Raw genomic sequence first — 16074 nt, forward strand, 5'->3', positions numbered from 1 at the left:
TGTGGACGAGCTTCTTGTTGCTGTGTTTCGTAACGTCACGATAAAGCTTGTGGATTAGTTTCTAGTTGCTTGTCAATCAAAAGACCTTTTCTGGCCTTGATACAAAAACACTTTTACCAGCTTTTACCGATCCTCCACTGTAAAAAATAATGTCGTTTTTTTGTTTCTTATGTAGCATATAAGGACTACAACTGCATGTTGTTGTGCACCTCTGTGTTGTACAATGACAAGACATGAACCATGAAACAATAATCCAAAATCTGACAGCAAATGAGACGTTAAGTTGTTCTACAACAGACAATACGTTCGTATATGACCACGAATGAAGGCTTTGACCCGGATGTTTCTAAAATGTGGACGGTCAAAAACCCTAAAGAAGGATTGGTACTTGCTGATGTTCTTTTGTTCCGTGTGTTTGTGCAGGTTGGGGTAAATTTGCCCGTCTGACTCGAGCGTTAACCAGCAGTCGGGGAGTTCTTCAGCAGCTCGCTCCGGCCGTCCAGAAAGGAGAGAACGTCCACAAACACTCACGGCTGGCAGAGGTGAGATCATTTCTCTTCCTCCTCAATAATCCGTCCTCGCCTGGTTTAATTTAAGTCCCGTCTGCTGCATAAAAACCTTCTCCTCTCTCCAATAATCTTCTCCTGCTGACGGTAAAATACCGTTTTTGGAAGCCAAACTACACAGCCTGTGTTCTCGGTCTGAAACTATGACATTAAAGTTTGAGAATAAGTTCAGTTTGGATGATATGAAGATGAAGTACAGTCCTTTCTCTTTGAAATAAAGTCCTCTCTCCTCTCGTAAGACCTTTGGCCCGACCCAGATAGACGGTGACTCAGCAGAAAGTCCCTCGCCGTGTGTCACATGGGATCTGAGAAGCTTTCCATTTGCTTTAGATTTAGCAGATGGTTGAACCCGATGTTTTATAAATGAGGCCACTTTACCTTGGACTGAGCCGTAATAATGTTGAATACGGGATGACGCGAGACAGAACCGATGCGGGTAGAAAAACACGGTGAGCCTACGGTATCGGTGTTTTCTTCTTCCGTCGCGAGACAAGAAGTACTTTAAATTGATCCGAAACAAAGTACGTCTGACATCCTGTCTCGTCCTGCTATTAGTAGTGTGTTCAGATGGGCTGACAGATGGAAGTAGTTCCTGTTATTTACAGATAACTACCCTGTTATTAAAGATGGAAGTCGGCCCTGATTACTCCTCTGTCACCAGAGCTCCTGTGGATCCTTCAAAAACAATTTATTTTGAATTTCCAGTTTCAGAAATATTTTTAATTTAACATTAAATTCTGCGCTCGTACGATACGTGCCACCAGTTTTCTGAGAACACTCACCCTGCTTAGAATCTCGCCATCGAAAAAAACACATTTCTGTGTGTGAGAGCAAATTCATCCGCCAGAGCAGCGGTCTACTCTGTGGTCACTTTCTGCTCATTGAAATGAACCACAGGACGCTCAGACACACAATTTCTGTATGCATGAGTTCACACACACACACACACACACACACACACACACACACACACACACACACACACACACACACACACAGAGGCTAGATCTTCAGCCTTACGCCAACGATCAAAAAGAATCCTTTCATCTCGAGCAAAGTCAACGAAAGTCTGGTTCCACGCCTTCGGAAACGCCGTCTGTAGGCCTGTGGTACCAACTCACAGACAGTGAAGAGCAAGCTTCACCGACCAACTCACACTGCAGAAGTATGGCCCACACGTCTTCTGGCCAACGCAGAGCAGCAGCGAAATACGACTCTACCTCAGACTCACGGAACACAGGGACCAAAGAAATGTTCTTGCTGACATCAAATGCAGCGGTAGAACCCGACGTTACCTGGATACCTGCAGAGGTGCGAACAGAACCAGAATGCAGCTCTACCTCACGCGTCCTAAGAGCGGTTCCCTCTGCCGCTTTTCTGACTGAAGACGAGCGAGGCGCACCTTTAACCGAGCATCAAACCTAGAACCTAGAACCACCTCTAAGCCAGGAGACTCTACCGCTGCCGGTACCCTGAGAACACCTTTACTACACAAACTATTGACAATAACTGCTTTGAGTTCCCCTTTTGAAAGTGAACTGGAAACAGGGACACTATAATACATTGCTATCCCGATAAATGCTGATACCGGCATACAGGTAACGTCGGGTTCTACTTCAGAACCCGACGTTCAGCACAAAAACTTCCTCAGATCCTGCCTGATCAGAACTTTACCTACCCGTCTTCTGGAGCGTGCCGGGCTCGGGGCGACTTGAAAGCCAAACATCAGCGGCCGAATCCCTGAAACGCCTACCTCCGTCAGAGACTTATCCCCACCCAGGATTACTCCGAAACAAGAAAGGCAAAAATAATAACAGAGTAGCCGAAGGAAAGACTGATCAGCCCAGCTGGACACTCGCCTGTCTAGTCTGAGGAAGCTGTGGCATATTATGCTTAACCGAGACTAAACAACAGACATCTAGACATCAAGACTTGAAAACCACCGGAGACACTCAGCACAAGCAACGCACACGCTCATCAATTACACAACCAGCTCTACCAGATCCCGGACGAGCCCCCAATTGTTAGGCCCCCCTTTTGAAGTGTAAGGGATGAGAGGAGTAACAATGTAAAACACCCGGAGAAAGAGAGACACCGATGACTTAACAAGAACGATTTAATAACAATGAACACTGCCGCACAGAAACACACAGCTTGTGGGCTGCCACTTGAATCTCTGGCAGCGGGGGGGGGGGGGGGGGAGCGGGGCAATCCGCACGGGTCTCCTTTTAACCGCCGCGGCACTAATTAGTGACGGAGCGCAGCCGCGTTCAATCACCCCGCTGCAGCTGACACTCGGGGAAAAGGGTGGCAGCCCGAGACGACGCCGCAGGGGCTGCCGACCGCCAATAAACCTCAAAAAAAAAGAAGAAGAAGAAGAAGAACGGAGCGGCTGAGATGAGGAGGAACATTAAGCACGGTGCACACTAAGGAAGACTCTATGTATAGAGTTAATAAATAAATAAGATAAAAGTGCCAAAGTATGAAGTATAAGGCATAATTGGAAATTGGAAATGAAATCAGATTGTTATTTGATTTGCAGTTTTTGTTTCAGGAGACGGATCACATTCACAGCAGCTGATGAAGGAACACTGTTCCGTGTATTTTAAGCTTAAAGTTAACACTTTTCTTGTGCTTTTTAATTCTTGTAGTTCGCCTCTGTAGGCGTGCGTTGCCGCGGAGGACTAAATATCCTCACGGCTCTTTGTTTCAGATGATGAGAAGTGAAACGTGTTACGTGTGTTTTAGTGTATCAGCGCCCTGCTAACGGGCTGATAAATTCTTCAGCTGTAATTAACTGTGACTAATCTTCCCATTAACCGCACAGCGATCATTTCTGTTGGCGCTAATGAAGACGGCTATTATCGGGGCGGTTCACTGGGGTGATGCTGTTCGTGCCGACATTAGAGATATATATTAAGATATGTTATTATCACGTTAATTTACCTATTTCATACCGAATACCTATTTTTTTTTTGTCATTTCTTGAGCAAAAATTAGACAGAGAAAAAATATAAATATATAATTCTCAAAAATAAACAACCAAAAAGTTTACAGTTTTGATAGAAAGAACTGAGGGGACTTTCGGTTAAAATGTAACTTGGTGAAATTCTGAAGTGACCGAACCACAGCCTGACGCTCTGTTTACTGCGTTTGGTCTCAGGTTCTCCAGCTGGGTTCAGACATCTTGCCTCAGTACAAACAGGAAACCCCGAAGACGCCGCCGCACATCATCCTGCACTACTGCCTCTTCAAGACCACGTGGGACTGGGTCATCCTCATCCTCACCTTCTACACCGCCATCATGGTGCCCTACAACGTCTCCTTCAAGACCAAGCAGAACAACGTGACGTGGCTGGTGGTGGACAGCATCGTGGACGTCATCTTCCTCGTCGACATCGTCCTCAACTTCCACACCACCTTCGTCGGCCCGGCCGGGGAGGTGATCTCCGACCCGAAACTCATCCGCATGAACTACGTCAAGACCTGGTTTGTCATCGACCTGCTGTCCTGCCTGCCTTATGATGTCATCAACGCCTTCGAAAACGTCGACGAGGTCGGTGGACTTTCATTCGTCTCTTAGAAATAGCTAAATTGCAAAAATAGGTCCGCACATACAAGGAATCCGTCTTGGTGATTTGGTGCAAGAAAAAAATACAAGAAGCACATGAAGATGATCAGTTTTTTTAATATTGCAAAACTTGGTCGCGAATTCAATGAAGCTGGAGAGTTGATGCGCGTCAATCTGCGACGACGGGCATCAGTGTTTTCTGCCCATTCAGGCTGCAAAAATCAATAATGTGCTTTAGTCAGCATAAATCCAAATTGATAAAGTTTTATAATTTAATATCGTACCACTGTCACTTTCAACAGTTGGTATTTTTCACCAGAACAAATGATTCAAATCAACATATTCATGGACATTGAATTCACTTTCAAATCTTATGAAATCCACAGATTATCATATCCTTTGATTTGATTCTTTTTCACGAGAATTAAAAAACATATTACTGTCATCAGAAATCATCAGTAATCGTTCAGCTTTTGTGTGACAATATATTTGGGAAAGATCTATTTTGGTTGAGGTTATGTTTAAAGCACCCGTCCGGTGATGATCCATGTGCAGACACAAAGCAACGGAGAATATCCAAAATGTGGATTAGTCCGCCACTGAAAATAGTCCCCAACAAATGCACCATTCCCTCCTGTTTGTTTGATACAAACTATAAGTGACCAGCTTATTTAGGAAATGACTGAACCTTTTTTTTTTAAACATGAAACTACATACTTTACCTTTTCACTTATCAGGAAGTCTTCAGAGACGGACTAAAACGCCGTAGCTTTGATTTATTAACAACAACTTGCATCTTTAATATCAGCTATCATGCATGCCTGCGAGTGAGCTTCAAGTCTCTCCGGTTTTTCGGATTTCCGTACTGAAATGAATTTCAAAAGCAGCAGCAGCTGCCTGTGAAGAGGGACAATCGCATTGAGTATCATCAGGATCAACGCAGAACACAGATCCTCAAGTGAACTGCGCTGCAGCCACAGTCCGTCCAGCTGAGGCATGAAATTAAAGAGGATGCGGCGTGACTGCAGGAGTCTAATCGAGGTGATGGAGTGGACCGTTTTACATTCACCCGATGACTCTCCCGGCACGTAATGACTCCTATAGGTGCGGAGAGGAAAAAAAAAAAGGCCGTGACTGAGCACCGCCGAACCGCTGACGAGTCGCAAATGCAAAACCTCCAGCGAAGCAACGAGAACGTAATCTGAGTCAGTCGTGTGCACAACCCTGAAACACATCGCCGGTGTTCAGAGTAGATGGTGGTAAGACACCTTTTGGTCGACTGGTTGGTCGATATGCTCTCGTCCGACCAAATCCTCACTGAATAAGGAGAGAGGCGCTTCATTTTGGAGGGTCGTGTGAGAGAGAAAGCGACAGTTCCTGTCTTAAATAAAAGGTTACAGGTTTTGCTGCTATTAATAAAGGACACGGTTTGGAACAAAGGTTTATTTAGCTTGGATCCTTCCCACTGCTGTGGGCGAAGGTGAGAACACAGTGAGGTCTGTGGATTACTGAACTAAACTGTTTTCATCTCAGTAAACCGGGGGGAAAAAAAGGAAAAAAAACCACCTGTAAGAACGTGAGGTGAACTGGATCAGACCATATTTGTAGATTCTGATACCTTCCGTTACGATCACAACAGAATTTAATGAGGTTCTGTGTTGACACGCTGTCAGTTTCTCGTCTTCAGATGTCTCGTTCACCGACGGCAGATTTCAGTTTGTGTGTAAGAGAAGAAAGCCGAGAGCACAAATGTTTCTTTTGTTGCATGAATATTGACTTTAAAGCTCCCCGTTGAGTGGCTGTTTACGGTCGCTGTTCCTCGACAAAGAGGTTGAATGTGTTTCCTTATCTAAACAAAATAAATCCTGCAAGAAATGAGAGCAGAGGCAAAGAAGTGAGGAGACGTGAGAGGAGTTATTTCCTTTTGATTTGATAGTTAGTGCAGATCTGACGGGACGTGATACGTTATGGTCTGTGTGTTAAAAACCAAATAGAAAACACAAAGCTGTGATCAATAACCCGTGTTCAGATCAGAAGCTAATTTGATCATTCTGTTGAGCTAACTGTGTGACAAAATAATAAAACCTCATTTATGATAAATAAGTCTTGATCAACATAAAGAAAAACAACAACCCCTGAGCCAACCATTGTCATCTCTGTCATAGCAGGAAGACAAAGCTTGTTATGTCATCAGATAATGATGTCGTGATCATGGGGAGTAGAAATAATTGGATCTGTCCTGTGTGAGCTTCCATAGAGGAGAGAAAAACAAAGTTGTTGAATGAAAGGAGATGAAGTGTCGGAGGGGGGTGTGGGGGGGGGGGGGGGGGGTTTAACCCCTCGCTTCAGCCCATCGAGGTGAAATCAACCAATTCATCCCGCCTTGGGTCACGCCGTCGACAATCAGCATCTCTCAGCGGCCAGCGGTGAAGGCTCCTAATGGAGGAGCGGTGCATTGTGGGATGTTTCCCCAGCGAGGGGAAAAAAAAAAAAAGACGGTGTTGTCGATTGAGAGGAGAGCTGGAGAGGCGGCTGAGTGGTCGGATGAGAGGACGCCGCTCCGATTTGCGCCGGAGCTGCTGCAGCTGCTGCATGTTTCATACATGTTTATCAATCTTTCATACCAGACTTGATCCAGCCGGTCTTTTTAAAAGCACTGATGGAGAGAGGAGGAGGAGGAGGAGGAGGAGGAGGAGGGTTGAAGAGCACGTCATGAATACAACCAATGACCAGTGAGATTACATGATAGCAGTCGTATATTTGACTTGATTAATCAACCCTCAGGAGCCTCTTTTTTTTGTTTTTATCCGAATCCCCTCTAGGATAATCACAGCCTCATGAACCTTTACCACCACAAACTATATCTTTCCATATAATCTATACCTCTCGGGCTTTCAGATGACGAATGGCTTTCCTCAGAATATTGACGACAAAGTAGTTTCTGAGAAGTTTCCAGAACAGAAGTGCTCGCCATCCAATCGCCATAAAATGTGTCATAATGTAGTGTTTTAGCGGGATTTTTTTTTGTTATTTAAAATGTGTAAAATTGCTGTAAAAACGTGCGAGCGTGTGAATGGCGTCCTATACGGCCATCGTTAAAAGAATTTAAAGGATTTGTAGAGGTGCCTAACCGAAACACAATGTTTATTACAGATTTATGACAGAAAAACTGCTGAGCTGAATCTCAAATTGATCGAAACATACCCAGCTTTAAATAGACACTTAGACCTTTTATCTAACTTTGTTTATCATATTCCATTATATATATATATATATATATATATATATATATATATATATATATATATATATATATTTTTTTTATCTCTTTATTCTGTTGTTCTGTGTTCAAACTCAAAGTGAAATTCTGACTGCAGGGTTATTAAACTGTGGAGGAAGACGGCAGCAGTGAGGCTCAGCTGTAGAGCTCAGAGCTGGAGTTATTTGCGTCGCCGCTAACAACGGCTGAAAAAAAACAACGTTAGCTGGGGCGAAGGCGCCAAACCTGTCGCTGAGCGATGAGCAACCGCAGGAAGACACTTGACCACCTGACAAGAGTTAGGGCGTCTGGCGAAAAGGAGAAACGAGAGCTTCGAAAGTCTTTCGTATGATTTGATGTGGCAGGCGAGAGGTCGACGGGGTCGTTGGATCGGGCCGCCCGAGGCTCAGCGGTAGAGCCGGGTCTCAATCCAGTCGGATGATTAAAGGTTCGATCCGCAGCTCCTCCAGTCCGCATGTCGACGTGTTTTTGGACAAGATAATTGCTTCTGCTGCGGCGGTGGTAAATTGTGTGTGAATGTTGACATGTGGTGCAAAGCGCTTTGAGTGGGCAGAAGAGTCGAAAAGTAAAAGCATCAATAAATGTTTCCGCTCAAACATAAAAACAGCTTCCAATCAACAAAGAGACCTAGTGACGCAGTTTACGTTGTTTGTTTATGTACTTGGGTTCCGTGGGGAGTTTCATAACATAAAAATATCGATTATTGCCTTTTTTTTTATTTCTGGTCAAACAAACAAAGAGCATTGATTGGACCGTTTTGGTGACGTCGTCGTGCATCCTCAGGCCGTGCAGCATTTGGAGCTCATCCCATCAAAACCCGGTGTGTTTATTTGCGTTCTCACAAAGAGCTCGCGGAGAAATAACGGATTGTGACAACCTGCCGATGGTCCGCTTTTGTTTTCGCGCCACAAACGAACAACATCGGTTCACTCTGATCCTCCCTTTCTGCCGGTCTCAGTCTGGTAGTTCGATCCAGTTCAACAAACGCCCAAACAAGCCAAACCGAGCGGGCGAAAGCAGCGGAGTTCGATTGAACCTAACCGAACCACTCAGCTGTGAAAAGACCTTTTAGTTTCCCTCGATGGTCCGAATGTTTTAGGAACTTTTCCACTCTGACAGGAAGAAAACCCTGCCGGTGAAACTTGGCACTCTTGGCTTGAAAACCTACATTTTAAAATAATAAATGAAACTTTCCCCTTTGCTCTTTTTCTTCTCTGTTTTCTTCATTATCTATTTCATCTTCTCCTCATTTCTTCATGCCTTCCCTCCTCTCCCTCTCCAGGGGATCAGCAGTCTCTTCAGCTCCCTCAAAGTGGTCCGTCTGCTGCGCTTGGGTCGGGTCGCCAGGAAGCTGGACCACTACATCGAGTACGGCGCCGCCGTGCTGGTTCTGCTGGTGTGCGTGTTCGGCCTGGCGGCCCATTGGCTGGCCTGCATCTGGTTCAGCATCGGAGACTACGAGGTGATCGACGAGGACACCAACAGCGTGCGGATGGACAGCTGGCTGTTCCTGCTGGGGGAGACGGTGGGGACGCCGTACAGGTTCAACGCCTCGGGCTTGGGCCACTGGGAGGGGGGGCCCAGCAAGGACTCGGTCTACATCACCTCGCTGTACTTCACCATGACCAGTCTGACCAGCATCGGCTTCGGGAACATCGCGCCGAACACGGACGCAGAGAAGATCTTCGCCGTGGCCATGATGATGATCGGATGTGAGTCGTTTCCTTTCGTAGCTGTCGAAAGCGTGCCAGATGCGGTCGCTGGAGTTATTTTATATAGATCGTGTAATAATCGGTCGCTCAAATTTCATTGCGATCATGGGCGAAATGAATAGTTTTAGTTTTATTTGCAGCCTGTACGACAGCACAAAAACAGATACCAGGAGTAAAGCAGATGTCGGGAGGAGTCAAGCGGACCTCCCCTGAAGTAATATATAAAACACGATTTAGGGAAATTAATAAAAACGCAAAACAACTAAATGAGCCGCCCATTATTCGCTCTCTTTTAGCTCTGATTTGGGTCTCCACCAAGTCCTTCTAGAGCCATGAAGAGGTTTGTCTTGTCGTCACTCTCAGCAGTCTCTTCCACCAATCAACAAAACAACCTAATGTTGGTGTTTTCCTGGCGGATGTAGCTCGAAGGTGTAGTTATGTAGCCGTGCGCGTCGGCTCTGCAGCTACACAGATGTCCGATGGCCGATCCAGATGCAAGTTAATGGTTCTTTATTGAACTCTTCTGTGTTTCGTCACCCTTTACTGCAGCATTTTGCTCACATGCTGAGAGAGTGAATATCAGTGGTGGAAGAAGTATTCACACCCTTGATTTAAGTAATAATAAGGTATTAACTACTTAATGTATTAAAGGTAGAAAGATGTCCCCTGGGACTGTTATACTAATATATGTTATATCATTTGTTTATTTTCACTCTTGCATTAATGTAAAAGCAGGATTTTACTGTAGTAGTTGGAGCTCATTTTGAACTAATAACTGATTAATTTCATTATGGATTCATCTGCTGATTATTTTCTGCATCAATCGATTGATTGTTTGTAAAAATAGTTAAACAAAATAGTGAGAAATGCCGTCACAATAGTCCAAAAGTGACACGTTAAGTCTGACCAACGTTCCAAACGTCTACATTATTACTAATACATTACAGTTATTAACATTATTTAAAGAAATAGCGCACACTTTCACATTTGTTTACATAAAAAAATGAATCAAACCATGTGACTTTATTTTTCTGTCCATCAACTATAATTGGTTAATTGCTTCAGCTGTGCTCTCGTGTTTTTTAGTGCAAAAATCAAAGTTCGTAAAGTAACTAGAGTCAGATAAATGTAGTGGAGTAAAGTATTAAATGGGCCGAAAAGAATTGATTCAAGTAAATTTAAATTTGTACTTTTGTACAGTCCTTGAAATAAATGTACTTATTATGTACATTGGTGGACGTGAATGTATTTGTTTGCAGCGTCTCTGACACAGCGATCATCAAACGAACATGTTTCAGATTCACCTCCGACTCGCTCTTGTCTCCTCATCAGCACAGATCCGCGTAGAAACGTTGTGCGGAAGCAGCGTCTCCATTTCAGCCGACAAACGTCACCGGCAGCGGCTCATATCGGCTGTCGCTGATTGTGAGAGTAACTTGATAACGGGCCAAAATTAAACTTGGCTGTTGTCCGGTTAAAGTGCTCTCTGCAAGCCGGCTGTCTGTGCGCTTCAAAGACTGTGAATGAGGGAAGAGGCTCCACGCTGCATCACCGCTGTACAACCGCGAGTGTTTCTGTGGTTCCAACAAATCGCACAGAGTGAGACGTCTTCTCTCACGTCACTTTCAGGAGTCAAAAGTTTGAATTAGCAGTGACCGGGAGCGTTATGTCTTCGGGTTGTCCGTCCGTCCGTCCGCTCCATTCTTGTGAACACGATACCTCACGATCACAATGTGTTATTTATGTTGACGCCAACATACAGGAATCGTCATTCTCATATGGCTCCAACCTTTAAACCACACAGACATAAGCAAGTGTGTGTGTGTGTGTGTGTGTGTGTGTGTGCGCGCGTTTACATGAAGGACCTTGTTCAACCTCCAGACGTCGGGGACCGCGTCCTCCATCCCTCTTTCCTCTGCAAACGGAACGTCACTTCCCACAATCCCTCTGTACGCAGACGGAGGAGAGGAAACGCAAGAATCAGAGCGGCCTGTCAATAATTTATCGACGGTCGACACACACACACACACACACACACACACACACACACAGACTCAGATTTACAGACTCGGGATAAAACTCACGCTGTCAGACTCTGTTTTCATTTTAACTACCGTTTAAATGTTGAGGAGAAATCGTCAGTCGTATAAGCGAGGGGTGTAACGGTACACCGCAGTCACGGTTCGGTACAGTGGAGTAAAAACAAATGCGTAAGGACAGTAACAAACCTAAGTGTCAAAGACATCCGGCTGGGGACTGAGGTAACATCAGATCAACTATTTTCATTTTAAGAATAAGGAACACTTCTGTATACGAAAACACTGAGGCAACATGTCACAATAGACCGTAAAACTGAAAAGCAGCTCTTATGAAACTGAAAATACTAAATACTGGTTGCTTTTGTCCTCGTCCCACTGATCGGAACATCACACTGGTCTCCTGCATGACTCTCTCTGATCGGGTCTTCCAGCTCCGGGGGCGTTGAACTTGCGTCTGCCTGCGTCTGCAGAGACCCTCCCCTCTGCCTGCATTTTCTCCTCTCTTCTCATTCTGCTGCGTCCGAGGCGTTTTCTGGACACACTGCTGTGAGTCGCTATCGGCTCTGTCAGTTTGACCCGAAGCCGACACACACACACACACACACACACACACACACACACACACACACACACACACACACGGAGCAGAGAGGATGAAGCCGGCGCTCTGGCAATGCGGCGCGGCGCTGTGCGGAGCTGTGGGCATTTTTTTTTTTGCGATTGTGCTTTAGAGTGAAAAACGCAGCGTAAAAATCAGAAAAATAACATTTCATATTTCTCCGATTCATTGATTTCTTTCTAATGCCGCTCCCTTTCTCCATTCAACCGCTGCTGCTCCGTCTGTGTTTACACACTGCAACCGGCAAACACACAGTGTACCTCTAAAAGCACCAGAACACATTTATGAGTCAGATTGATTTGCTGTCCCTGTTTTTTAAAGAGCAATGTTTCTACTATCTGTTATCTGAACCCTGTTTGTTTTTTATTGAATCTCCGTTTGGCCTGCCTCTTCTGAAATCTATACTGAACGCTTTAGAATTCAAACGCAGAGTCGGTGGAGCGAGACAATAGAAATATGACGCGTAACCTTAATCCCTGACCACTTTAACTTGTTTTAAAAAAAGACATCTGCCACGGTGGCAGGTGACCTGAAGCTCGCCAGCGGTTTGCAGATGTAGAGATGTGCCTGTCTGCCTCAGCAGCGGTCGTTTCCTCGGCGGTGTCGATGTGATGAGGCCTGACACGGTGCGCTCTGCCGCGGTGGAGTCCCACACTGAAATATTAACTGGACCGTCGGATCAGCTGGACTCACGTCCGCCCTGCCGTCTGCTGCGGTCTGCACACACATCCAGCTGCTCGGCACGACGGCCCGATTCCGCCCGAGAGCTGGAGGCGACTGATCCTGCAGCTCTGCACCGTAATATCAGGCGTGAACGCGTGTCTGAGCCTCGCGGTAACGTCAGCTGTCAACAGCTCTAGAGACGAAGTGAATCAGGATCACTCCGTTTACTGAGAGCCATGAGGCTCCTTATACACCTGATTGGAATTAATTGGAAACAAAATACTCTCTATAGACACAAAATTAACAAAAACTTTAAATCTTAATATCTGATTAATTATTCCTACATTTTTAGAAGGCCTGCGTACTTCATCTCTGTCTGTCCACCAATTTGGACAGCTACTGGCAATGAAACTTGACTTAGATCTTAGTCCTCAGAGGATGGACCCTGATGGTTTTGGTCACTCTCGCCACTTTAGTGCCACCGTCACAAGAAACACGATATCTATCTGACGATATTCAGGATCCCAAGATGATGAACTTGTTTTGTTTTTTTCATAATCCAATCAATAACTTTCCATGAGATGTCCTGATCACATTCCTGCTCTCCCAAGGATGAACTCTTTACATTTTGATGACCCCATGATTTTCCCTGCAGCGCTACCCTCAAGAAACAAACTGTCCTTTTGTTTTGCGTTCTTCTCCGGCAAACTTGCAAATACATTTTTCAGTTGTTAAACTGGTAGTCAATGGTAGTCATGGTACTTAATAATTACAAAAATAATAATAAATTATAATAGTAAATACAATTCAAAAATTCTAAATTTCAAAAAAATTTTAATTTTATTTTTTTTAAATTATATTATAAATTATAAAATTTTTAAATGTTTACATTTTTTATTTAAATGAAAATGCATTTATGAAGTGCTTTTCATGGACACTTTCCATAACAAAAAAACCTAGACAACAAATAAACAACATCATATGTGTTTTGTATATAACTCAAATCACAAATTAAAGGCATTTCTAAAAAGGGTGCATTTTGATTTGGGATTTGAATGTGGACCGATTGTCAGCAGTCTCTCTGAAGAGAGAGGGGGCAGCGATGGAGAAGGCCCCGTCACCACAGGTCTGGTGCTTGGTCCTGAGTGCTGGAGACAGGAGGTTGGCATCAGAGGAGCGGAGGCTGCGGGAGGGAGTGTGAGATAGGGAGGGCCTGCTCTTTGTGAGCGAGGAGATAATATTATCAACCAATCACACCTGTGATGTCACTGCAGACACTGAATGTAGGGGCCGTGATGGAAGATGGACGGTTACTTGTTAGGGCTGCAACAGTTCTTTTCATCGTCGGTGAGTCAGCAGATTATTGTCTTCAATTAATAGGTGAATCGTTTAGTCAAAAATGGTGACAATATACCTGTTGCATCTTCTTGGAGTCCATTGTGACATCTTTAAATATCTTGTTTTGCTAATCCAAAACCCAAAGATATTTAGTTGACTTTGTAGAATGTCTTTCAAGTTCTCTGTTCTAAGTCTAACTTCCCTCTGGGGAATAATCAAATGACTCTAATCTGATACAACAGAGGCTAATCCCCTCAGTCTTTGACATTTATTACTTTTATTTGTTTGCAGTTTGCAAAAACTAATCTACTACTAAAGACTAAGACTATTTTTTAGGTCTTTTATTGCCTTTAATAGTGTAGCTTTTGAGTGACATTGCCCTGCTCTTCTATTCAATTTAAGTTTCTTCTTTTCTTCTCCAAAACATGTGAACAGCAGGGTGGACCGTACAAAGATACACAGACAGTTTCTAACAGTAGAGACAGACAGTTTCTAACAGTAGAGACAGACAGACAGTTTCTAACAGTAGAGACAGACAGTTTCTAACAGTAGAGACAGACAGACAGTTTCTAACAGTAGAGACAGACAGTTTCTAACAGTAGAGACAGACAGACAGTTTCTAACAGTAGAGACAGACAGTTTCTAACAGTAGAGACAGACAGACAGTTTCTAACAGTAGAGACAGACAGTTTCTAACAGTAGAGACAGACAGACAGTTTCTAACAGTAGAGACAGACAGTTTCTAACAGTAGAGACAGACAGACAGTTTCTAACAGTAGAGACAGATAGACAGTAGTGATGGACAGACAGTTTCTAACAGTAGAGACAGACAGTTTCTAACAGTAGAGACAGACAGACAGTTTCTAACAGTAGAGACAGACAGTTTCTAACAGTAGAGACAGACAGACAGTTTCTTACAGTAGAGGCAGACAGACAGTTTCTAACAGTAGAGGTAGACAGACAGTTTCTAACAGTAGAGACAGACAGACAGTTTCTAACAGTAGAGGCAGACAGACAGTTTCTAACAGTAGAGGCAGACAGACAGTTTCTAACAGTAGAGACAGACAGACAGTTTCTAACAGTAGAGACACAGTTTCTAACAGTAGAGACAGACAGACAGTTTCTAACAGTAGAGACAGACAGACAGTTTCTAACAGTAGAGGCAGACAGACAGTTTCTAACAGTAGAGACAGACAGTTTCTAACAGTAGAGGCAGACAGACAGTTTCTAACAGTAGAGGCAGACAGACAGTTTCTAACAGTAGAGACAGACAGTTTCTAACAGTAGAGGCAGACAGACAGTTTCTAACAGTAGAGACAGACAGACAGTTTCTAACAGTAGAGACAGACATTTTCTAACAGTAGAGACAGACAGACAGTTTCTAACAGTAGAGACACAGTTTCTAACAGTAGAGACAGACAGACAGTTTCTAACAGTAGAGACAGACAGACAGTTTCTAACAGTAGAGGCAGACAGACAGTTTCTAACAGTAGAGACAGACAGTTTCTAACAGTAGAGGCAGACAGACAGTTTCTAACAGTAGAGACAGACAGACAGTTTCTAACAGTAGAGACAGACAGTTTCTAACAGTAGAGACAGACAGACAGTTTCTAACAGTAGAGACAGACAGTTTCTAACAGTAGAGACAGACAGACAGTTTCTAACAGTAGAGACAGACAGTTTCTAACAGTAGAGACAGACACTTTCTAACAGTAGAGACAGACAGTTTCTAACAGTAGAGGCAGACAGACAGTTTCTAACAGTGGAGACAGACAGACAGTAGTGAAGGGCAGACAGACAGTTTGTGGAGGTTTCCCAGAACACCTGCAGGTAAAAGCTTTCCCTCACTGAGCTGGAGGACGAAGAGCTTTTAATGTTGACATTTTGTCTCCTTCATCGGAAGCTGCCGTCGCCTCGCGTCACGTCGTTAGTCTTCCTCTCGTTGACTTCTCCACCTTCATCGTCAATCATCACCTCCAACCAGCGTCACTCGTCTCTCACTTCAAACAGAACAGACAGTCAGTTCCTTTCATGAACCTATAATAGAGGTTACAGTACATCTCTCTCATTTGTAAATGACACAGAATGTATGATTCATGAATAACATTATTTAAATGAAATGAAGTCACAGAGGGTCCAAAGTAAACTTCTGACCCAGTTTGACTTCCTGTTTGTGAGTGTTGAGCTCTGACAGTTTGTCCCTCTGGGGCTCATGTAGAGAGGCACTGCTCCGAGGCTGTATTGAGGGAGCGTTGCAGTCTGGGTAAATCTTTTGGTTTCCTATTT

General features: G+C 44.1%; 1 protein-coding gene across 1 annotated transcript in view; it reads left to right on the forward strand.

Moving 5' to 3' along the window:
- kcnh1b (potassium voltage-gated channel, subfamily H (eag-related), member 1b) overlaps positions 1-16074 on the forward strand; it is a 40690-nt gene that overhangs the window by 6895 nt on the left and 17721 nt on the right. The window contains exons 5-7 of the mRNA XM_068726683.1: positions 424-542; positions 3730-4122; positions 8700-9129. Coding sequence (XP_068582784.1) covers positions 424-542; positions 3730-4122; positions 8700-9129 — 942 coding nt within the window. The remainder of the gene's footprint in view (positions 1-423; positions 543-3729; positions 4123-8699; positions 9130-16074) is intronic.

This window comes from Cebidichthys violaceus, unplaced genomic scaffold, assembly GCF_023349555.1.
Source record: "Cebidichthys violaceus isolate CVI_PGR_0920_01 unplaced genomic scaffold, fCebVio1.0.p SCAF_4, whole genome shotgun sequence".
In the NCBI taxonomy this organism is placed as follows: Eukaryota; Metazoa; Chordata; class Actinopteri; order Perciformes; family Stichaeidae; genus Cebidichthys; species Cebidichthys violaceus.